General features: G+C 40.8%; 1 protein-coding gene across 1 annotated transcript in view; it reads right to left on the minus strand.

The window, feature by feature from the left end:
- Positions 1 to 572: 572 nt before the first annotated feature.
- Positions 573 to 25,587, minus strand: part of GPR180 (G protein-coupled receptor 180) — a 31,775-nt gene continuing 6,760 nt past the window's right edge. Inside the window, exons 3-9 of the mRNA XM_045009988.1 lie at positions 21,695 to 21,895; positions 13,742 to 13,922; positions 12,698 to 12,747; positions 6,725 to 6,882; positions 4,770 to 4,961; positions 4,338 to 4,415; positions 573 to 2,145 (exon numbers count right to left, since the gene is read on the minus strand). Of these exons, the coding sequence (XP_044865923.1) occupies positions 1,987 to 2,145; positions 4,338 to 4,415; positions 4,770 to 4,961; positions 6,725 to 6,882; positions 12,698 to 12,747; positions 13,742 to 13,922; positions 21,695 to 21,895 (1,019 nt within the window). The 3' untranslated portion in view covers positions 573 to 1,986. The remainder of the gene's footprint in view (positions 2,146 to 4,337; positions 4,416 to 4,769; positions 4,962 to 6,724; positions 6,883 to 12,697; positions 12,748 to 13,741; positions 13,923 to 21,694; positions 21,896 to 25,587) is intronic.

A 25,587-nucleotide genomic window follows, 5' to 3' on the forward strand; every position in this document is an offset into this window, starting at 1 on the left:
CGCGCTCCCGTCGACTCTGTACTCCAGCGCAGGCAGAGTCGACGGGGGGGAGGGAGCGGAGGGGAAGTGGCAGCAGTTGACACCGCAGACATCATGGTAAGTCAATTTAAGTACGTCGACTTCAGCTACGTTATTCACCTAGCTGAAGTTGCATAACTTAGATCAGGGGTCGGCAACCTCTGGCACGCGGCTCACCAAAGTAAGCACCCTGGCGGGCTGGGCCAGTTTGTTTACCTGCCACATTGGCAGGTTCAGTGGACCGCGGCTCCCACTGGCCGCGGTTTGCTGTCCGAGGCCAATGGGGGTGGCGGGAAGCGGTGCAGGTGAGGGATGTGCTGGCCACAGCTTCCCGCTGCCCCCATTGGCCTGCGATGGTAAACCACAGCCAGTGGGAGCCGCGGTCCGCTGAACCTGCCAATGCGGCAGGTAAACAAACTGGCCCGGCCCGCCAGGGTGCTTACCCTCGTGAGCCGCATGCCAGACGTTGCCGGCCCCTGACATAGATCGACACCCTCCTTCCCCCTGTGTACACCAGGGCTAAAAGGGAAATACTGTTAGTTTCAAACAAGTGAACAACTGAAGCAAACATGAACAAAATCTATATATTTAAGCTATAGCCTATTACAAATATGAATGTTCATTTCTTTTAAAAAATTCAATACGCTTACTATTAAATAAAATAAATGCCGTGAAGAAACCAAATGTGACAATAATAGGTCTAGACAATGTGACAAATACCAAATCAAGTACAAACAAGAAGATTTCAAACAATGACTTAATAGGAATGTCCACATGATACAGGAAAAAAAATTGTCAAAATGATTTAAATCACGCTCAATAAATAGGCCCTTCAATAAAGTACATATTTACACTGGCATTCTGAATGCTAGGGCATCACAAAGATGTATGGCTTTATTACAATGGATGGAAGATGGCAACTACTTAGAACCCAGTGCCAACATGGATTATAACAAATCCAGTGAGTATTTTGTTTTTCAATTATTCATAGAAAATTTAATCCTGATTAAGTATCCTTGGGCAGGAATACATGAGTAGTTGATGACTGAAACCAACATTTATTTGAAATGCTTCTGTTAATTTAATCTGTGTATATGGCTTAATTATGATTGAATCCTCAATGTAAGAGAAATGAATTATATCAGGATTAAAATTCTAGTACCACATTACACATTCTTTCCTAAAAAAGGCAAGCCTGCTGTTTTTATTACTAGTGTTGCCACCTCTTTAAAGCCTCAAATTGAATTTTGCCAATCATACTTATGTTTTTAGTAACATTCCTCTCAAAAGTGTTATCAATAAAACCCCATTGCTGCTCAAGTTAAAATTTGAACTAATATCAACACTGGTGGGGAAAAAAAAAAAGGGCTTTTCCTTTTGCACGAATAATGAAAGAAAGCTTATTGCACAGCTAGCTGTAAATATTTTACAATGATTTCTAGAGCAATTTTGTTTTTCAGGTCCTTTAAATTTAAGCACTACATTTTCTTTTAAGCATTTTCTTTACAGAATAAAAAGAAAAGCAAACTTTTATTCTGTGTATTACACTGATTTCATAACTGGCTTATTACAGACTTGTTTGAGCTCATAGCCACTTAAAGGACTGGATTCTTCTAGGCCTTCAAACTTAATATTGATAAAAAGTCATGGAGTTCTTAGAGTGAAAACACTGTGGCTATGAATGGGACAGGTTAGGTTTGTCCTGCTTTGTTGTCATACCTCACAGCACCGCATGCATCACAAACACAGTCTCTATTCAAACGTTCAGATTTTAAATATATTTTCATACCACCAGTTTTATTTTTAAAAATCAATGTACCTAATTTGAGGACTTGTTCAAATCCAGGATCAGTGATGTGCTCTGGTTTTATGATTCAGTTTTTCCAGGGAAACTGATGTAGCACACTGACCTGATGAAAATAGCTGTATTTGGGTCATTATTGCATTGTATTCTTTCCTAAATATATCTCAGAAGTAATGTCGACTTTTATGTCCAGATGCCACGGTCAGTGGCAATGTCACTGATGACAGAGAAGACACTTCCCAATATAGACTATGAGACAGAAAAAGTCTGTAGAGGATAACCATGGAGACGGACTGGCAGAGGATAACACCTATAGTAATAACCTAAAGACAAAAAAAAAAGAGTGGGGGGAAAGAGAAAGTTAATGCTTTGAAAAAAGAATAAAATAAATCAGTTGACTTTATTTTTATAAGCACAATGAAGCTTACTGCAAATCTTTTGCTCCTGCAGCAGTTACAAAGGGTTTGACCATGGGTCTGGGATCCAGGAACTCTTGACTAGTAATTCTGGATCTACACTAGCTCAGTGGGTAGCCCTGGACAAGTCACATAATCTCTCTGCCTGTGTCTGCTCTTGGAAAGCTCAGTCTTGTAGTTCACCACGACTAAGGGCTAGATTCACAAGAGGGACTTGGGTGCCTAAATCCAACATTTAGGCACCACTGGCATTCACAAAACCACTGCTCAGTTGCTGCCTAATCCCATAGGTGCCTACATTTCCACCGATAAAGTCCATGAGGCACCTAAAATTCTGCCAGTGGTCATGCACAAAGCCACTTAAGTCCTGACACCGCTGAACTACTTGGAGCCTGCCTCACATAAAAACCTTGGTGGGATTCTCAAGAGGCAGGGCCAACACTCCAGCAGGGCCAAATCTGGTCAACATGCTCTTAGCATGCCTAACATGCAACGATGGTTGGAGGAGATGCCACTATTGCTACGGCCACACCCCTTTATACTCCGTAGTCCAATGTTTAGAGCACTCACCCAAGATGTGGGAAGCCTGGATTCAAATCCCTTCTCTGCCCGATTCAGAGCAAGGACTTGAACCTAGTTCTGCCACCTCCCAAATGAACGCCTTAACCACTTGGTTATAGGAGGGTTTTCTGGGGTGCATCTCTCAATCTCTTCATCTGAAGCTGTTCCACTTTGTGTGAAATACTTACAGTCACTGGGCTAGAGACAGAGTGTGTAAATAACTACGGATGAACACTGAGCACTGCCACACCGAAGTCCCCCTTGTGAATGCAGCCCTTAGATGACACAGCAGATGAGGCTGCAAACAGCCTCCATCCGTGGAGCTGCAATGGTGGTGATTTATTGGTCTAATTTTCTAGTATAGGCAAGGCCTTTTAATCTCAGTTTCTCCATCTGTCAATGATGTGCATGTTAATAGTTACCCAGCTCACAAGGGTGGTGTGAAAGTTTACTTGTGGGTGTAGGCACTTTGAGGAAGTTCTATATAAATGTACAGGACATCTTTTTTAAATATTTGTTTTTCTCAACTAAATGTGACAATATTTTTCTCTATTTTGAATTAAAAGGTAAACAATGTTAAATCTTCATAGTTTCAGAACTGTAGTTGTCCAAGCACAGTGATCAAACTTCTCCAGTACCCAAGAGCAGAAATCCTCCTACAGTGTCCTACTAGGTCTCTACATATCACAAAGCACTGCACTGAATCCTATCTCGAGAGCTGAAACCTCCTCGGCATCAAGGTTTTCAGCCAGCAAAAGAAAACTAATGTTCTGACTAATGCAGCTATAGGAATAAAAGCCCTAAAAGTAAATTATGGGCTACATTTCTTCTATATTTTTAGTAGCATATTTTCGACACACATAATGATCCAGTCTCAGAAAATATTTGCACACTCATATATTCACTGCATTAACCGCAAGGAGTGAAAAAACTCTGCTCTGGAATGATGTACTCACCCACCTGAGAATGAGGGTGCACTTTATCTGAGTGTGGCAGGCTCCACACACTAGCTACCAGCATATTAAAGCAACAAGAAAGCCAAATAATAATGAAAAACAAAGATGGATTTAAGACTTTACAAACTGAATTACACATTTGGAGAACATCTTTTTATCCAAAGAATACAGTTCTTTGTGGTTTTCCTGAGCTCCTTAGACACTTAAAGATTTTTCTTTTTAAGAATTAGCCTAAAAGCCTCCCCAGAGATTTTTTACAACAAAGTTGGCAAAAAGACAAAAGTTGGTTTTACCTAGAATCATTTTTTTGCTTTACCTTAGCAAGCATCTCCTGCTTCTTCCTACAAACTATTACCTTTACATTTTATAAGGCATGCAGAGTTTCAGCCACATGATTCCCATTTGTGTCAGTGAGAGTGGTATAGCTAAAACTCCATGGGTTACTTTGGGAACGTAAAGGTTCGAGGCCTTGGAACATGCGTTTTCTAATAAAAGAAAACCCAACAGAAGGAACAGCTCCTCTGCAGCTTATGCAGAATTTCTAATTAAATCCCACATTCTTTTTATCTTATCCATACATACCTTCTCTCTTTGATAGTCTCTAAATAGCACAGAAATGGTTGCAAGACCCGGGTGGCACAAAAACCACAAGATGCAGCCCTGAAAGAGAATAATGGCATTTTATATCATTTATTTTGTTGTGTTGGTACAGAAGATAGATATGACAATTAGGGGGATTATGTTTACATGTTTCCAAGTTTCCATCTTGAATATCCATTGTTCTGCAATCAATCAACAGAATGAAAACCACACTTTATGCTTTAGGTCACACTTTATGCTTATCACATCAAATTTAACTACTCAGTGTATACTGAAAGAATACAATTTATTTAATCAATCAAATAAAATACTTAATCATTAACTCTCCCATGGACGTAAAGCATAGTCCAGTCAATAGCATACCGGAAGAATATTTACAAAGAAAGGGATTAATTTTCCAGATGTGACCCCTACTTTGGCAAAGGTGATATAGAACTCCCTTTTGAGTGTACTTCTCTCCACTTTGATGATCTGGTAGAGACCACAGGCCAATGACAGAGATAGGCAAACTCTAAGACCAATAAGAAGTCCACTTGCTAAACTGTGGTGTGAATGGTAGCTGTGGTGATTAGTATCTTCAAACTGCTCCCAAATTAGTAAAATACTCTGCAAAACAATAACAAAGTACATTTAGAGTAAATACGGTACCTACATGTTACATTCCTTCAGATTACTAACTCTATTTATGATAGGACCATGATGCCAGCTATCAGCACAAGAGCCGCAGTTCTGTCTTCTTGCCTGACGGTATGTCTACACTACGGGATTATTCCGATTTTACATAAACTGGTTTCGTAAAACAGATTGTATAAAGTCGAGTGCACGCGGCCACACTAAGCACATTAATTCGGTGGTGTGTGTCCATGTACCGAGGCTAGCGTCGATTTCCGGAGCGTTGCACTGTGGGTAGCTATCCCATAGTTCCTGCAGTCTCCCCCGCCCATTGGAATTCTGGGTTGAGATCCCAATGCAAAAACAGTGTCGCGGGTGATTCTGGGTAAATGTCGTCACTCAATCCTTCTTCCGTGAAAGCAACGGCAGACAATCATTTCGTGCCCTTTTTCCCTGGACTGGGAGCTCAGCCAAGAATGCAAATGCTTTTCGGAGACTGCGGGATAGCTGGAGTCCTCAGTACCCCCTCCCTCCCTCCATGAGCATCCATTTGATTCTTTGGCTTTCCGTTACGCTTGTCACACACCACTGTGCTGTGGCCTCTGTCTATCATAGCCTGGAGATTTTTTCAAATGCTTTGTCATTTTGTCTTCTGTAACGGAGCTTTGATAGAACAGATTTGTCTCCCCATACAGCGATCAGATTCAGTATCTCCCGTACGGTCCATGCTGGAGCTCTTTTTGGATTTGGGACTGCATCCCCACCCGTGCTGATCAGAGCTCCACGCTGGGCAAACAGGAAATGAAATTCAAAGGTTCGCAGGGCTTTTCCTGTCTACCTCGCCAGTGCATCCGAGTTCAGATTGCTTTCCAGAGCGGCCACAATGGCACTAGCTCTCAAAAACTGATACCCCTTCCTACCTGAATTAGTATGCTCTCTCCAGCACCTTCTTCTGTGACTTAGGGCCTGAGCCACAGTCCATTGAAACCAATGGGAAGACTCCCAATTGATTTCTGTGGACTTTGGTTCAGGCTCATACTTAGCAGGGAACATCAACTACTATTAAAAGAGTTCCAAGGCCCCATTTAATTTCTGTTTGGGACTAGTACTAGTTACAAAGATGACCAAAAATCTTGTGCCAGTCCACTTCTGGCTCCCTTCCAATACCAGCAGCCATATGCCAGCAACATTACTTTCCTTCATTACTGTCTCTAGTTTCTCTCTGCTCCTCCACTTCTCTGTGCTTCTCAGATTCTTTCTTCTCTATTTTTAAATTACTTTTTTAGGCACCCCAATAAGATAAAATTTACTATAATGTTAATGATTTATTTGCTACTCTAAATTGACTTTATTTAATTACATTAATTCAACTCATTTCAGTATATGTCCTAGACCATTTTTATATTTGCAGGACCAATTCTGCATCCAAACAGCTCAAGAATTCTCCTAGATGGATCTGAAAGACCACTAGATATCTCAGGATCCTGAATTGAGGACGCTAAGCAGTAAACGATAGTGGATGTGTTATCACCTGTTACATACTCTTGCTTTTTTGTTATTTTATCTACTCAAGTGTTTAAAAAGGATTGAAGGTCTTGATGTTCGTTCACCAAAGTCATAAAATATTGAAATGGGATGTTCCCAGTTCTGTCATAGTTATCAATATACTTCTTCCAAAGTTAGTAGTAGCAGCTGCTCAGGTAACAGTACTACAGTTTGTGTACAGTACAGCAAGAAAAGTCAACACAAATACAAACCTGGGTTACAACAACTACTACAGCAATGCCAGTGGACGCTGGAGTGGAATCCCACTGAAGGGGTCTGCTTTGAGATTTCTTCATTCTGCTTATCATCCAACCCATACACAAACTCAGCAATAGGTACAGCATTTGTATCTGACAGACTATGTCACACACTAGTGGGAATCAAAGAGAGTTAATGTAGTCACAACAACATAATGGCAATTCCTTTCTCTAGCAGAAAAAACACAGTATAGTGGCAACTGTATGGTAAATCAGCTACTGTAAAATGGACATGTCTCAATATAATTTTCACTCTTAATTCAACACTATAGACATTGAGACTATCTGAATATATGTTTTTCATGCTGTGGCTAATTCTCTATGTGAAATTTTATTTAATCAATTGTGAATTACATCATTATCAACACTCCCTTATTAAGGTCCCAATCCTGCAATTAGCTCCAAGCAGGCAGATGATTATATACATGCAGAATCCCACTGAAGACAAGAGACTAAGCCCAGGCTCAAGCATCCACCTTCATGAATCTGTTTGTAAGGTCAGGAAACTAAAACTGAAGTCTAGATATCAATTACTAAGTGTGTCTTTACCCTGCAAATACAAAATGTATTAGAATGGGTTCCCTTATTTACCCAGCAGGACTTTTGTTTCCAAGATCAGATTCCTGAAGTGTAATTTCTTTAAGTTAAGCTGTATCTTTCTTAAGGAACAATACATCAACCTGAACAAATAAACCCCACATATAGGACAAATGCTACTCTCTAAATACGGATTCCAATTCACTGGGGGAAGTGAGGACAAACTCTGACCATTCATATTTAAAATGCAGGTATGACTGGAAAAATTACTATGTCCCATGGCACTGTGATGAAGTTTACAAACCCCATACTGGGCCAGGGCAGAAAGGGGTGAGTGGTTGGCCCTGGAGACAGGAAATGAAAAGAACCTATCCTTCGGCACCTACTGCCATGGTCAAACCCGGTGGGGGCAGGGAAGGGGGGGGCCTCCAACTATAGGACGTAACCAAGCAGATAACAAAGGCGGAGCAGTCATGTTCTCAGAAGGGGCTTCTCTATGGAAACAGGAGACAGTCTTTCCAGCGTCAGAGGAAACTGGATTTGCAAGGTCAGAGGTCTTCTACTTCAGGGTTTCTCAAACGGGGTCGCCGCTTCTGTAGGAAAAGCCTCTGGAGTCCCGGGCCGGTGTGTTTACCTGCCCCGTCCGCAGGTCCGGCCGATCACGGCTCCCACTGGCCACGGATCGCGGAAGTGGCGGCTAGTACGTCCCTTGGCCTGCGCCACTTCCAGCGGCTCCCATTGGCCCGGAGCAGCGATCCGCGGCCAGTGGGAGCCATGATCGGCCGGACCTGTGGACGGGGCAGGTAAACACACCGGCCCGGCCTGTCGGGGCTTTCCCTACAGAAGCGGCGACCCCTGTTTGAGAAACCCTGTTCTACTGGCTGGTGAAATGGCTCATTTTATAAGTGGCTTGACCAGCTGGTGAGTGGGAATGTTGTGTCCAGGCCTCAGTGTGGTAAGAGAAAACCTGAGGAAAAACTTGAGAAATTTTTGTTTCTGAGTTTTTACAGAATAACCAAAGACTGACTGGGGTTTCCTAACTTGGCCTGTGACTAACCCTGACCAACACTTAATTTGGAGTGTTAGTCCTTGCTTAACTGGTTTAACTTTGGAATTTAAATAAACTTTCTTTTTACTACTTTCACTGTGGGAGGTTGTCCATATTTTTGCCCCTGCTTGGCCCCACCTGATGGCTATATGTACAAGCACCTTCTTAATCAGCAACTCTGATCCTTGTGTGCTGTCATATCTGCTTACTCCAGTGAAGGGAATTTTTTTTCCTTTTACAACCTTTAACTCCTATTAGCCTTCCAGGGGTGCTACTGCTAGGGGAGAGGAAGATGGATTACTAACTATACTCCAGTCACACATTTATTACTACCAGCACTAAACGAACCACCCAGAAAGAACACTGCTTGATTTGCAGCTCCTGGATTGAGTTTCTGACAGTGCTGGTGTAGCTTTCCTAGATCAATTAGCTCTCTAGTTTTAATAAACTGAGTAAACTTGTCATGGAAGACTCCGAGACAAACAAACTTTGAATTTTACAACGTATCACAGACAAATTTAAGTACTTTTCACACATTAAAAAAAGTCTTCAAAATGTTATGGGCTATATACCCACTCAAGGGATTATATTTATGTTAAATGGTGGTCAGAATATTTCCTTGATGTTTAGCAATATTAGCAAAACATGAATGTTAAATAATTAAGACCCAAGATTCTGCCCCTGATATTTATATGGCATTAAAGGTAGTTTATTGACCCTTAACGATTCTGGTGTTTGGAGTGCTTGTTTGGTTTATTTAAAAATTATTTTCAGGCCATAATAAAGATGTACTAAGTTCTATCTTTAAAATCATAAAACCACATTTATTTGAGCAAAATACTATTAGCTTCCCAGACTTGTAGGTGAGTAGGCAAGATGAATGATTTTGGTTATTTGAAATCAAGGCTACCGTACTAGTCAACTGCTTCAGGAACAAGCTCTGACAGCTACTCTGTAGAGTAGCATTATCAGCTTCATTATGCCATCAGTATTTGGCTGTAGATATGGGATTCATCTGTCATGGCAGACAAAAATAAAAAACAGGGACATGACTGAAAACAAAACAGTCTGAAAAATCTAGAAGAATAAGAAAAGTGACTATTCTCTCTTTCTTAAAGATAACCTCTTCCCTACTAACAAGCTATGGACAAACAGATTCTCTTTTAATCACAGCTCAGAGTTAGAAACTGTGAAATGTTCTGTGGCATTTGTGTGTGTGAATACCAGACTGAGAGCTGAATACACTCTCCTGGTAGCTCAATGTGTCTTACTGAATTGTGGAAAACAGGAAACAGATTAAGTGGATTCTTGGATAAAATCATTATTTTTGTCCCCTTTGATAACTTGTTGAGACCAATAAGCTTATCTTACTGTTTGACGAGATTTTTAAAACGTCTGTCCCACAGTAGTACCAAAGTTCAGTACAGAGCCATGCACAGGCTCAGCTGGTATGAAATGTACCTGTTTTCTTCATCATCCATTTCTCTCATCAGGCTGCTCAAGATCCAGAAAAAAAATCGCTGTTTGAGTCTCACATTCAGAAGCAGGGCCGCTGAGAGCGGGTTCGGGCCCTGGTGAACATTTTTTTCCAGGCTCCCCAGGAAGGGCGGACTGGCTAAACAGGGCCGATGAAGCCAGGCCCCGGGCCCCCTTCCGGACCACCGGGCCCCAGTAATTTGTACTGGCTTCCCCCACTCTCGTCGGCCCTGTTCAGAAGCTGCCTAAACTTAAAAGGATCTGCTGACTGCTCACAGTGCTTGAAGTCAATGGAACTATTCATGTGAGTGAAGTTGCATGCTTAAACTGTTGTAGAAGCAGGCCCTTAGGTTGCAAGAGACGTTGTAGAAAGATATTGGGATAGCGTCAGAACCAGAGATCTGGAGTGAAATCCTGGCCCTACTGAAGTCAACGTGAGTTTTGCCACTGATTTCAGGATTTCACCCTTTACATAAAAAAAAAAAAATCTGCTTTGAGAGCAGTAACAGCTACAAGAGATTGTTGCACTCCTGCAACCTACACTTGGTATTATCCATCCCTCAGAGCTGTGGTTGCATCAGTAAGAAATCTTCCATATTTCTATCCTTTCATTCGGCCCTACTGCTTCCTTTGGAAACTATTACCATACAAAGAAAGGAATAGGGAGGAAAAGTCTCAGAGCCAAAACACCTTTTAAATTAAACTATTCTTAAAGCAAGGAGAACAAGCTACCCCCTTGAATTAAGAGGATATGAATATCTGATGGGGGCTGCACTGTAAATACTACCCCAAGGAAAGAATCTAAAACCACAGTACATAGCAACCCAACTTACACAGGAAAGTGCACAGCAGTGGCCTCAGCAAAGAAGTTTGGAGTAGGTTCATATACTCAATCTAACCTCATCTCTGGAGGCCAAAGAAAGGATTTAATCACATGGCTGATGCACAGTCAGTGCAGATTCACTAGTTCAACTGTCCAAAACAAAGAATTAATGTAAGTTACTGTGGGGCCAGCTGCCACCAAGAGGCTGTTAATTCCAACTGCAAGTATTATGGACTCCCTGGATACTGTTTCTGTTGGCTGATGAGAGACAGTGTACAAAATTATATGCCATGTCATAGTTGCAGAGAAGAAAATATCTGTCACCCTTAAAGCTAAAAACACACACTTTCATACACACTGATTTGTAAACAATCACACTTACCAAAGTAGTGCAATAATCAAAGACTCCTTTATTTTGCATAGAAATTGAATCTCCTGCTGTTTAATGAAATGGAACTTTATTTACAGAAATTTCCATAACTTAATGACAACCCGATCAACAGCTGTCAGATTTCTGGTCACTGAATGGGTCAGAAAGTGGGATCCAGTATAAAACCTTTACAAGTTCTAAACCTTCAGCCTGAACACATTTATATCCAGATAAAATAATCTGATTACAGACCCCTGGCGACAAAACTATGGGTTCTACTTTACCAGGTGTGTACTAGTAAGTGTTAATATTCTAAGAAGGTGACATGAGCCTAAAATTATATTTGCATCATTTCATCACACAACTTCAAATATTTTATTCAGTTTTCAGCAAACATAATCACTTACTAATAAAGTATGTATGATTTCCTTCCTAAAGGCCGGATTATGATCCTTACTCCCACAGGTGATCAGTCAGTAATACAAGTAGTCTCACTGACTTAAAAATGTCCGACACTTACTAGCTGTTAGGGAGCCCCTCAGTAAGGTCCAGAGCCTGCACCGTAGAATGAGGAAGGTGCTGGGATTTATATTAAACAAATGGGTGGTAGATGGGAGGTCAGGGCTTCTCATCTAGCTTTTGCCACTGAGCCTCACTGGTGGAGTTCCTCTCTTGTCTGTTGTATCTACCTGTGGTTAGGTAGGTTTACTTCTCCAGCCAGTAGGTGTCATTGAGTAAAGTGAGCACTGGATCATGGGCTGCACTAGAGCTCCCGAAAGGATTCCAAAGGACATCCAATTCAGCTGCCAGAGGTCTGTGGAAGTCCAGAACAGCAAGATAGGATTTGTGACAACTTGTGAGGACCTACTTTGCTATTTAAGTTCTTACACTGCATGTTACACCTGAGTGCCAGTTTCTTGGAAAGTTTCAGTCAAGTAGAAAGGCAATGTATTATCTTGGGAAAAAAACCCTCTATATTTCTAACCAGAACTTCAGAACAACCAAAGCAGCGGCAGCCTGTGAAGAAACCAGCCAAGATTATACATAACTAGTGCATGTTGGGACAGGACGCTCTAGGCTGTTTTGGTTCCAGTTAGACATTCAGCAAAGCTGGATGAAATCAAGAAAGCTGCTTTGTGCTAATACTGAGTCTTAGGGTAATTTTTGGCACAGCTCTAATGTTAAAATGCTTGTGCCATAAAATACATCATTTTCCATTTAAAATCAATTCTATATATAGACGTGCAGCTTCCATAAAATGGATATAAATTTTTAAAATGCATTAGTACTCAAGAAAACACATACTAACAATTTGATCCAGTAAAATGCTTCAGCATGTGGATAACCTTATTCATATGATAGTCCCCTTGAGACTTAAATGGGAATATTTGTGTGAGTAAAAGGTATATGTTTAAATGATAGTAAGGTTAGGTTTTAGGGCATTCTTAAAATCACACCTTAATTACATAACTCTTAAAAATACCCAGAAAAAAGCCACTATTTTCAAAGAAATAGTTGCATTTCATATATTTAAAATAAAGTAGTGATATATATACCTGAGATCAGAATCTGGCTCTAAATGTTAGCTTTGGTAAATATGCTTTAACAGATTATTTCTCTACATTACTCTGCATAAACATGTTGAACAAAGAAAGTTTTCTTAAGCATACTCACATTCTGCCAGACTTCCCATAAAAGGTGCCCCTATTCCATCTTTAGCATAACTAATAAAAAGCAGGAGATAATAAATGGTCTAAATTAGTCAGTATTAAATATCTCTTCCTTCTTAGAGATACAGCTAAGTAACTACATAGTTGTAACAAGTCAACCCTACAAGTTTTGTTATGACCAATGTTCCCTCTAGTTTTTTCCATCCACGTGCAGAATAAATTTTGTTATGTGTACCAAGGTATGTGCGGATGTGTGCCACCAGTTGAAATGAAAAACCTATATATATATATTTTTTAAAAAGGTTACCATAGGAATAATTACTCCAGCCAAGACAGGTTAGGCATTTTAGAACTCACTACTCAAAGAATTAAATTTAAGTGTAGGAGAAATAAAAATTATGAAATGCATAGACCAGTCAAAAAACTAAAACAACACTTTGAAAGAATAAAATTACAGAGAATATGTGCGCATTGCAGAAAGTATCAAGATGTAACAACAACAATAATGCAAGTATGTGTTGGGAGGTGACTGTGAAAGAGACAGTGTGTGTGTTGGCTGCTGGGGAAGTTTCTGAGAGATGCCGTGCGCTGTCTCTTTAAGGCACTCACGCACTGCCTGGAAGGCTCCTTCAGACCTCAGACTACAGCAGCTCTCTCCTGCTCAGAGTCCTGAGCCAGGCTGTCCCCTCTCCTTTGCTCTGTGGAGATGGCGTACAGGGATGGGGTGAGAGGGACACCCTGACATGAGCACTCCCCTCCCCGCTCCCACTCTGCACAACCAGCAGGAGGGTCCCAGGAGCAGCTGAAGGAGCAATGTGGCAGCAAAGCAGCAGGGGGAAGGGGCACCTGAACACATGCTGCTGGATGTGCACGGCTCTGCTAGTCAAGTGTGTGGCACTTGAATCACTCCTGGACAACCACCCAACCACGCAGCTAAGAGGGAACACAGGTCATGACCATCATTACTTTTAGCCGTACTGATCTCTACAGCTGTCTCCTTCCTCATTTAAGGGAATTTGAAAATGGAAAGACAAGTAAGTAAAGTTACCTTGAGAAATGCAGATAGTTGGCAAATGCTGAGCCAGCCTGAAACAATAATACCGTTGATAGCACCTTTAAGACAGTATGCATAGGTCCTCCTTTCTTAAGAGTTTGCCATAGTGATTGAGCATATATGCAAGCAGCTACAAAGTATGCTAGGACAAGTAGGAAAAAGAATTCATGTAATCCTGGGAAGAGAAGAAATGCAGTTTAATAAAGTGAATTATGGCACATAAAAAGTACTACCTAAGATAATATTGCTTGTCTTGTAGTAAGAGTAAGTTATGTTGTTGTTACTACATAGTAACACAAAAGTAATAGTAGAGATGGATTAGCATTCAACTACTTTCTTTTATCCTTCCCACACAGTAATAGAAGAAAAAAATCTTCATGTGTCAGTTTAGTTCTTTAAGGTGGCTGGTCATTATTTGACCTGTAAGGTATTTTTGCTGGACAAAGACTATCTTGAATATAAAGAGGCATTCTGTAAACAATTTACCTTTAAAAAAATCCAAACATATATAAGAATTACTGGAAAAATCTTAAATAGTTTCCTATAAATAGGCTTGGCAGAATTTGATTTTTTTTTAAATAACTTTAACAGATAACATTGATGTTAACTTTTAAGCCTTTTTTATGTTTACCAATTTAAATTTTCACAGTTGCACAAAATTATTGGGAGGGTCAGACAATTATTTAATGACAGTTGAGATTCAAAAAGTTAAATCTTTACAACCATTAAAACACAAATTGTCAGCAGCACATGTCAAAACATACAAAGTAAATATCCTTAAATCAAATGCTAATAGATTCTCAGCCAATTTTTTCTTACTTTGCCTATCTGTAAATTTCTATTATCATCGCTGGATTTTTTTTTGTCATGTGTGTCTATAGTGAAGTCGAGATTTATCAATATTTACCAATAAAAATCTAATCCCTCCTACCTATAAACAATAGCCTAGCTCAATGGATAGTCAGGAACATCTGCAATAAATAGGTTAAAGTTTAAACTTTCAAAGAGAGGATCTGAGATGAGGAGAGACATCCAATACACATTTGAGGTAAGCCTGTCTAACCACTGGGTGTCACTCTTACACCACATAAAAATGAAGTATGGTTAGCCCAGATAGCACCTGTGTCCAACAGAGAAGTTAAAGGCAGAGCTGTGTGAAGAAAGGTAATCCCATTCTGGGGAAGCTTTTGATATTCTGAAATCTGGTTTTGTTCCAATTTGGAATGAAAACCAAAAGTTTCACAATTCTCAGTGAAAAGGAAAGCCCTGGGGTCCCTGGCTAAGGGGCAGTTCGCCGGGATGGCTGCCCTGGAGCCACAGACCCTGGGAGCCCAAGCTGCTAAGGAGCCTCAAGCTTGGGAACCAGTCAGGGGGAAATCAGGCTCTTGGTTTCGACACAGCAAGACAGGCAGGCTGCCAATGAGCTGGATGGGTGAGCTGGCAGGAAACCGACGACATGTGTCCAGTGAAAATCTACCTACTTTCTATCAGACTTCTGTTGAAACTGGACCATCTCCATAGAACATTTTGATTTCAACAATCTGTATTCTCTGATGGAAAACCACTATGTCACAGAATTTCCAACCAGCTAGTTAAATGCGATAGGAAATCTAGAACAAGCATAAGTGTTCCATGTCTATTAACTAAAGAAGGGAATCTGTGTTGGATGAAGTATGAACATTTGCTAGAGATTAAGATTGAAGGTGATCAATGATGGACACACACAGGGTGGATGGAACTATAGTCTCCTTAAACCTCAATTGTTAAGAAGCTAATAAGGAGATATTCATTATGAGCCTTATTTAAATAGACCCTTCTGTTTCTCCCATCTAGATTATCCATTTCTCTCCTTTCTTCATAGTTCTTTATTTTATAGGGAAAATATGTATATTGTACCAGATTCTACCACTTTTACTTGCACTGAGCTGCTTCTTACTGCATAAATAGCTCCACTGAAATTGAAAATTTCATACAAACTGATTTACAGGTTGGATTAATGCAATCAGGAACCCTAGAAACACCACGACATGGGGGTTCCCCTTCTCTCAGAGGCAGGTGCACAGGGCCCCTTCCCCACTCCCAACACTCTCTCCCCCGGCTCTGGGAGTAGCAAGAGGACAACCAGTACTTAGCTCAGCTGCTGGGCTAAGTGGGAGGGCGTGGGAAGGCATGCCAGGCTCACTGTACTCTTCTTTTTCCGTAACATACTCTCCTGTTAGGGTTGTGTTGGTGGGGCCTCCCAAGGCAGTGGGCCCTGGAGTTAACCCTTCACTGAGATATCTAAGGCAGTTCATATCCCTGCATCTGCTATGCTTGGGTCACTTTTTCAAGCTTTTCTTTGTAAACTTGAAGGCTGGAAATTTGCATTTTTTTAATGAAAGATGGGACTGCCATAATTGTATGGCTTTAGAAGCTGGGGCCCTAGCTATAGGGGGAATCTTTGCTTTATTCTGTCCTTGATGATTTAGACATACTTAACTGAAATTTCATTGACAGAAAGTTCACACAGTGCATTCTGGATTTCTACCATAAATCTTGTATATTTCTTAAAAAATTACTAGGACTATCACTTGCTCAAAGCTGAAGTCCAAAGGAGGCTATATGACATCAAAAATAAGACCTCTGAGATCCAGGGTTCCGTAGATCAGGATGACATGAGAAGCTTTCTTTCAAAGCAACAAAAGCTATATATGGGCCAACCTCCAAAGGCCCAACCCCCTTATGTTCCCAGGATGGCTCCACCCTCCTCAAGGACAATGCAACCATTAAACAATGCTGGAAGAAGCACTTTGAGAGCCTACTAAACTGCAAATCCACGGTCTCTGAAGACACCATCAAGTTTATTCCACAACGCTCAGCAATGCAACACCTTGCTGATCCTCCATCTTCTGAGGAAGTCCAGCATGCCATCACCCAGACCAAAAAAAAAAAAAAAATCACAAGGCACCAGGTCCAGACAGCATCCCAGCTGAGATTATTAAAGCTGGTGGAACAATGCTCCAGCACAAACTTTGCCAAATCCTCGACAAAACCTGGAACTGCGAAGAAATTCCATCTGATTTTAAGAACGTCAACATTGTTACAATATTCAAAAAAGGGGAAAAAATCTTTGTACGAGAATTACAGAGGTACTGCCCTCATCTGCATCACAGGGAAGATCCTTGCCCAGATCCTACTAAACTGCCTCTTACCCCTTGCCAAGGAACTCCTCCCCGAATCACAGTGTGGCTTCAGGCCATCCTGAGGCACAACTGACATGATCTTTGTGGCATGACAGATTCAGGAGAAGTGCAAAGAGCAACACCAGGAATGTTCATGGCATTCATCCACCTAACCAAGGCCTTTGACTCTATTAATTGTGATGCCTATCGAAGGTGCTATGTAGATTTGGCTGTCCACAGAAATTCATTTCCATCATCAGACTACTCCATGACAGGATGACTGCCACCATTCTGTGCAACGGCTCAAAGATCAAACCATTAATCATTCACACTGGTGTCAAGCAGGGCTGTGTCATTGCTCCAACACTCTTCTCCATTTACCTTGCCATGATCTTGATTCTCATGTGTGACCCCCTTCCTGATGGAATCAGGATTGAGTATCATATAGATGGCCAACTCCTCTATCTCCAACATCTCCAAACAAAATTTAAGATCATGAGAACTAGCATCACTGACCTTCAGTATGCAGATGACTGTGTCACTCTTGCACACACTGAGGCCAACCTGCAAAGCACCCTAAATCTTTTTGCAGATGCCAATCACAGCTTAGGTGTCTCTCTCAATATTAGGAAAACCAAGGCACTCTACCAGCCCTCACCTGCACAAACTTCTCTTCGTACTCCACAAATAGGCAGCAGGTTTAAAAGAAACAAAAGGAAGTATTTTTTCACACAACCCGTGGAACTCCTTGCCAGAGAATGTTGTGAAGGTCAAGACTAGATAAGTTCATGGAGGATACGTCCATCAAAGGCTGTTAGCCAGGATGTGTAGGGATGGTGTCCTTAGCCTCTGTTTGCCAGAAGCTGGGAATGGGCAACAGGGGATGGATCACTTGATGATTTACCTGTTCTGTTCATTCCCTCTGGGGAACCTGGCATTGGTCAGGGTCGGAAGACAGGATACTGGGCTAGATGGACCTTTGGTCTGACCCAATGTGGCCGTTCTTATGTTCACCATTGGTGGAGAACCTCTGGAAAATGTGGACTATTTCCCATACCTAGGCAGCCACCTCTCCCAAACAGCCAGCATTGACACAGAAATTGAATAAAGGATCTGCTGTGCCAGCATATCCTTTGGAAGACTACTCAAATGAGTTTTCAATTATAGGGATCTGCAAACAGGCACCAAGATCTTGGTTTACAAGGAAGTTGTCATCCTCACCCTTTTCTAAGGGTATGAGACCTGGGTAACCTACAGAGAACATCTCAAATGGCTGGAGTGGTTCTAGCAGCGCTGCCTCAGATGGATTATCAGGATCAGCTGGGAAGACCCAACGCAGTAACATCAGCATTCTCTCTGCAGCCAACATCAGCAGTGGAGAAGCGAAGATTATGAAACACCAATTCCATACGTATGCCTGACACTCGCTTCCCAAAGCAAGTACTCTTCTCTCAGTGAAGTCAGGGAAGAAGGGCTTGCGGAGGGCGGCAAAAGACATACTGAAAGTACACCTTAAAAGGGAGGCATCAACCCAACAACCAGGGAGGACTTGTCATGGAACAGAACACAGTGGCGCCACACCATACACCGACTCACAGCTCACTTTGAGAACAGACATGCTCCTGAGACAAAGGAGGACAGAAAGGACACAACAGTATAGCAAACAACTGTCTCCTCCAACATCACACCTGTCACTGCTCTGGGAAATTCTGCAGGGCACGAATTGGGCTCCTCAGCCACCTAAAAACCCACCAATGAACCCCCTTGGCAGACATCATCCTTGCATTGAGGGACAGCCGAAGAAGAGAAGGAGAAGACTAGGACTAAATAAATGACTAAGGGAATTAGTCTATACCTAGGCTATTTTATTGGCAAAGGTGTCAGATTTGATCAAACAGTTCTCTTAGGGCTGATTTCTTACTGGGTAGCAACAGCAAGTTGACTGCTGTACAAACAGATGAAGACATTGTTCCTCCTCCAGTGAGTTACAGTCTAAATTACTCAGACAATCCAATTCAAACATACACAATGAGGGCTGAAGTTTCAGCCTGTAGTGCAGGTATTTTGCATATGTATAGTTTCTATACACACTCATGTCTAATTCTTGGAAGGAGTCACAGTGTTTCTAAAGAGGGATTTAGTGCGGATAGCATGGACCTGTCTAAATATAAGTTGCACTGCTGTAACTATATTGGTCTAGTTCAGTGGTACAGCCCCCCCCCCGAGTGGACACTTAAGACACTAATTGCGCCTTAGCCAATATAGCTTCTTTGTACCAATATAACTGCATCCAGTCAGGGGCGGGGGAGGGTTGTATTGATATGACTCTTTTGATTAAGGGTGTTGTCATAAATAAACAGATCAGGGTTAAAGTCTCTTTTACCTGGAAAGGGTTAACAAGCTCAGTAACCTGAGAAACACCTGACCAGAGGACCAATCAAAGGACAGGATAATTTCAAATCTCTGTGGAGCGAAGCCTTTGTCTGTGTTCCTTGATTGCTCTGTGTTCTGTCTTTGGATCTAAGAGAGGCCAGACGTGTCTCCAAGTTCTCCTGGAGTAGTTCCTACTATCCAATAGTGAGTATTAATTAGAAAGGCAGATTAGTCTTATAATTTGACTTCTACATTTGCAATTGTGTGTTTGCTATAGAATTTCTTTACTTCTGTACTGTTATTGCTTTTACTGAGAAAGAAAGGAGGGGGGATTCTCTCCTGAGATTGATAAGTTTAGACCCTGTGTATTGTTCCATCTTGGTATTACAGAGATAGTTACTTTCTTTTTATTCTTTAATAAATCTTTTCTGTTAAGGACTTGGTTGATCTTTCCTTGGGTGAATTCTCAGGGAAAGGGGAGGAGGGAGGAGGAAGGCATCCCTCTGTAGTTGAATCCTGGTATCTCTCCTAGGAAAAGGGAGCGGGGAGGAAGCAGGGGGGAATGGTTTATTTCTCCTAGGTGTAAGAACTCCATGGATTTGGGGCTCTTGGAATCCCCAAGGATTTTGGGGAAGGACTGTGTCCCAATACACGTACATTATTGGGTGGTGGCAGCTTTTACCAGATCTAAACTAGAATTTTAGTTTAGAGGAGTCCATGCAGGTCCCCATATTGGAACCCAACAGCTCTAAGTGGGGGTGAGACCTATGACAGGTGTGATTTTTTTTTTTAACCCAGATGTTATATCAATACAAAAACTGCATATAGATCAGGTGTACAATGCACAAGAAGGAGGGAGCAAATTCCAAGTATAAAGGATGGAAGGCCTGGAATAAGGCATGAAGACAAAGTGGATGAAGGATACAAAAACAGGAGGCAGGAATGAGGCTTTACAAGCACACACAGAGTGCGAATGGTAATGGGAACACTTTAGGGGATATAAGTGTGCAGATGCAGAAGAAGCCCAAGGGAATTCCATGCTCAATTCCCACTTGGGCTCCTTCAACACTACAAGCCTTAATGTGAAAGGCAAGAATAAGCCTATAAATGGATATGAAGAGCCGAATGCCACAGAGAGATCCGTGAAGTACAGATTTAGCAGCAGCGCTTTGGACAGATTGAAGGTGACTAAAACAAGAAGCACGGAGAAGAGGACCAAGGTTTGGACAAGTGTATTCTAGAGGTAGAGAGAGAGAGAGAGAGAGAGAGAGAGAGAGAATAGATTTTTGAAGTGAAGTGGTTTACAGGAAGAACTGACATGATCTGGTGACAACCTGGATATGAGGAAGAAGTATCAGGGGGAAAAGAGGAGTCAAAGATGACAATGAGGTTTTGAGCCTGCGTGATGGGTGTGTGTATGGGGAGAAATGAGATCAAGTTTAAGTTGACAATAGGCCAACCATGATGGATTTGTCACAAGGCAGCCAAACAAACAATCGACTGAAACAATACCACAAATTTAATACACTAAATTCCATACCATATTAGTATTATGAAAATATTAATAGGGTACAATGAAAGAAATCTATATAGAATGATTCTGAGTCCAAGCCCAAAGGTACCCATTATAGAACGTAATGCAACATTTTACTGATTTTAGTGCTAGCCTGATGTTTCACTTGTTCCTGCAATCTACATTGTTGGTGAGAAGTTCAAAACCAAACAAGCAATAAAGCTCCCCAAAATTTTCAAAAAGCTTTAATCTTTATTTTGAACCTCTTAATTCTAGGACATTTCTATCCTTGACACTAAGAGATAAAACCCATAAATGCACCTAAAGAACTAACCTTGTCAAATGAATAAAGTATATGGTGAATTAGATTATCTGGACTGTTAAATATGCAACAAATAAGAATGTAACAAGTGAAGTACTCTCTTAAACCAAGGCCATCCCATTTTGGGGAGCTGAGAATTCATGGTATATAAAGCACTTTGAAGATAAACATTAAATAAATCTTTTTTTTTTTTTTTTTTTTTACCACTTCTAAAAGACCCACATTGGATTACAATACAATTACTTTGTACTGCAGCAACATAAAACTTCAATATGCTGTAGCAGATCCCAGTTGTTTCAAGATAAACACTGGACAAGCTGACTGTTTGATGTTACCCTTTTAAATTAATCTATTTCTCTGATTAGACCAGAGTTTGATAATTAGGTTAAAGATCTAGAAAGGCTAGTGTTAGAAAAATTCATCCGGATTACCTACTCTTCGAGGAAGTATTTTCTTAAAAGTGAAAGGCTTAGCCATCCATTTCTCCAAATACACACTTTTTAAAACACAGAGAAGACCGATTTATTTGATGATCAGATCCTTATCTTATTGATCTAATTTCAAGAAAAAAATCTTACCCGATTCCCCTGCGCTAAAGTGATCTAATGGATTCCCTTCTGCATCTGGGTTTAGTAACACCATTTCAAATTGAATATCCTCGGATTCAGAATTTTCATAATTCTCCTCGCAGGTAAACTTGTCTACATAAAACACATACCACGTTTCTGGATATGGAATCTGGGTCACTGTCAGATTTTGCTCTGTGAGGTTCATAGGCACTTTAAAAAGAAACAAAGAATGAAGTAAGCATTTAATGTACTAACTCTTCTGCAAACTATTAAATCTTCTGAGATATAATACACTGTGATGCTTCCCAGGGGAACCCAGGGTTGAGAGGCACCTCGCTACTACCTGCACTTAGCATGAGGAAGCTTTCTCTGTGTCTACCAAGGGTCAGCTCCCCAACTCCACTAACAGTGGGCAACACAGGCACCCCCCCTTTAAGGTTTTGCAGGCCCTGATGTGGTTAGCAATTTGCACATCCCAACCCTTGAACCGTCTAAGCAAGGGGTTCTAAAAGTGGGGGTCAGGACCCCTCAGGGGGTCACGAGGTTATTACATGGGGGGTCACGAGCTGTCAGCCTCCACTCCAAACCTCCAGCATTTAGAATAGTGTTAAATATATAAAAAAGTATTTTTAATTTATCGGGGGGGAGGTCGCACATAGAGGCTTGCTATGTGAAAGAGGTTGCCAGTACAAAAGTTTGAGAATCACTGGTCTAAGCATCTCCATGGAGTGTCCAGCCTCTAGTCCGCTGGATGCGCACAGCGTTCAGAGATTTACTGTTTCCAAAGAAACAATACATCCCAGCTTGCCAGTTCCACCTCAGATCACTGCTTTGCTTAACACACAGCACTAAGTTATATTTATATGAAATTAAGTATAAACTTTTATTTAACAAACCCTGGAAATTCAAGTAGTAACAATAATTATTATTGGAGACAAATGGTTATATATAAAATAAAATCAAACATGCATTCTAGAGCCTAGATTTAATTAAGAAGATACTCTCACATCTTGCATTGTATTACTCAACAAAAAACCTTGAGGTGCTTTTCAGCCAGACTGGCTGTTACCCTTATTTCATGAGATGGACACAGTCAGTTTGCCTCCTATCTGAAGGATTGGGTGAGTCTCTTTGCATTCCCAGATATATCAGACCAATCCTTTGTCTTTACTCATGAAGAGGACACTCCCCTGCGGTTTGTTTCTTCCCCTATAGTTTCTTTTTATTTTCTCTCTCTCCCTCCCTCCCCCCTCAGATTTCACAATCTCTTAATTTGCACCTGGCTTAGTATGCAAATATACAAACAGCCAGACAGGGAGATAAGCATTTGTTATCTCCTGTCTGAAGAGAACATTTCCAAGAGGTGTCATCTTCTGGTGACCTGCCTTAACTCCAAGACCTTAAGGACATAAATTTCAGTATACATAGCTCTTTAAATATTATCTGTTCATACATTTTGCAATTATGATGACAACCAGTGGGCAACTGGCTCTCAGTATACACCTTACATGCCAACCATCGGGGAACTATTACACAGTGGATCCCTGTACAACCCTAAGCACTTGTGCCCTTCGCCATTTGGCACTAAGGAGTTCCCGGGTCATGTACCTATTTAATTGTAGAGCATCAATTATATTTCTTTACACTATAACTGAACTCCAAAAATGAACGGTCTCTACTTTGAAGCATACTATAAAACTGTATGAAGAAAGACTCTGGGCTAAATCTTCATTTTTGCTGAGTTTAAACTTGATGCAATTTAGGAAGTGTTTGGAGCACACACTCTCATCCATCTTTTAGCGTCTCTAATCTTGGGCTGGCTGGGAGATGGAAAAAAGCCCTTGACAGCACTCTATCCACAGCGAGTGGCTGTAAATTCTGAAGATCTAGTGCAGTATTGTCTACTTCAGCACCTCCTTCCCTTTCTCCTACGCTAAGGGAGGAGTGGGTTTCACTCAGCAGGTGGAATTGCATCTGAGGAATGAGACCATTTTCTCTAAAAATGTAGCTGCTTTCCAATTGCACTACATTTTAAAAAAAGATACAAAAGAGATTAGGAAGCTCAGTTTGGCCCTGAACCATTACATCTGAAAAGAACAGTGGCAGCAGTGTCAATGATCACTAGAACTTTCTGAGTCACAAGTCTTTAGATTACTGTACTGTAATGCAAAGATGTTGTGATACCACTGAGCAACTTCTTGGCAGTTTTCTGGTATTAAGTTATTTAGAAGAACTCTACAATATGCCTCTTGTGAAAAAGTTATATATACCTGGTATTCATCTTTGTGGATTTCCTGCAGATTCTGTTGAATGCAACTTGTAGATGGGCTGGAGTTTGGGGTGGGGAAGCAAGACTAAAAGGGAACAGAGAAAAATGGAAATAGGGGCAACTAGAGCATTACTGAGTTACCTGTTTTTTTTTTCTCCTGCTGATGATAGCTCATCTCAATTGATTAGACTTTTCCTGTTGGTATGCATACTTCCACCTTTTCATGTTCTCTGTATGTATAAATATCTCCTGTCTGTGTGTTCCATTCTATGCATCCGAAGAAGTGAGCTGTAGCTCACGAAAGCTCATGCTGAAATAAATTTGTTAATCTCTAAGGTGCCACAAGTACTCCTGTTCTTTTTGAGTTACCTGTGTAAATCATGAATGAAAAGTCAGGTGCCTAAGCTGACTCTGTCCCCTAAAAGGGACTTACCTTATGTAGCTAACATTTCAGTTAATAATCATAGCCACACTGAAGCAATATTTTCATTAACTGCTCTTAAACAGCCTCTTTGTGTTGTACATGCAATTGTTTTTATTCCATCTATTTCTTTTCCTTGACAAGAATATTGTGACTGGGTACAAAGGGGGAGAAAAAAATCACTTGTGTTGAGAGTTTTACTGGTCTGACAGAAATACGGATTATTGTTGAAATACAAGGTTCTTGTTCTATACTTGAATTATTTTTGTGGGATCTCTTTTCAAGCGTTCAGTGCTACAAAGCAATTAGTATTTGTTCTCTGAAGATATTTTGGAGACAAACTAGCAATGAAAAGATGACTAAACAACTAGCAATGTGGGGTGAAATCCCTATTATGAATTAAAAAGACAATGACTAGATGGAAAAGGAGAAATGAAAGACGTGACAAATTTATAAACTAATTAAGAGTATAGAGGACACTTGAGTACCTTGCTACCCTTTCACAAAATACAAAGAGAACAGTTTAAGTTGGAAGACAACCAAACTTGCGAATTAAAAATAAATAAATCTTAAATTACATAAAAAACCCCTGTAGTACACACTGCCCCAGGATATTTGAGACAAACAACTTAGAGAGTCTAATTCCCTTTATGAAACCTACTATGAATAGCTATAATTAAATTACTGTACTTGGGACATAGTTTAAAGGCCTATTTTCCCTTATCCTTCAAGGCTTAAATTGATCAACAGTTGGATTCAGGAAGAAACACATTCCAGGTTCCATTGAAGCAACCAGCACTGAGTACCACGGGGGACCATATACTGAACTAACACCACCACATGTAATAAATGCAATTTGTGTCGCGTAGCTCTTTTAAGCATGTATTATTCTAGTGTTATCCTTGTCCCATCAACCAAGCATAGGTAATGGCAACAGCTGATACAAAGGCAACTGTTTTCAGAACATGGTAGCCTTAGAAGCAGCACCACAGTCAGATTGTGTTAAGGTTCAATTCTTACAACATGCCAAGAGGTCACTTATTTATCCTATAAACTGTGGTCTCTTGGTTGCCTAAGGGAAACATATGAAAATAGAGCTGCATTCACGTAAGATACTGATGAATGAAGTCTCTAATATCTGCTTAATTTGAAAAGGAAACTTTATGCTTGCTTCAATTAGAATGTCTAATGTTACACTCAATAAATGGTACA

The sequence above is a fragment of the Mauremys mutica genome, chromosome 1 (genome assembly GCF_020497125.1).
Source record: "Mauremys mutica isolate MM-2020 ecotype Southern chromosome 1, ASM2049712v1, whole genome shotgun sequence".
In the NCBI taxonomy this organism is placed as follows: Eukaryota; Metazoa; Chordata; order Testudines; family Geoemydidae; genus Mauremys; species Mauremys mutica.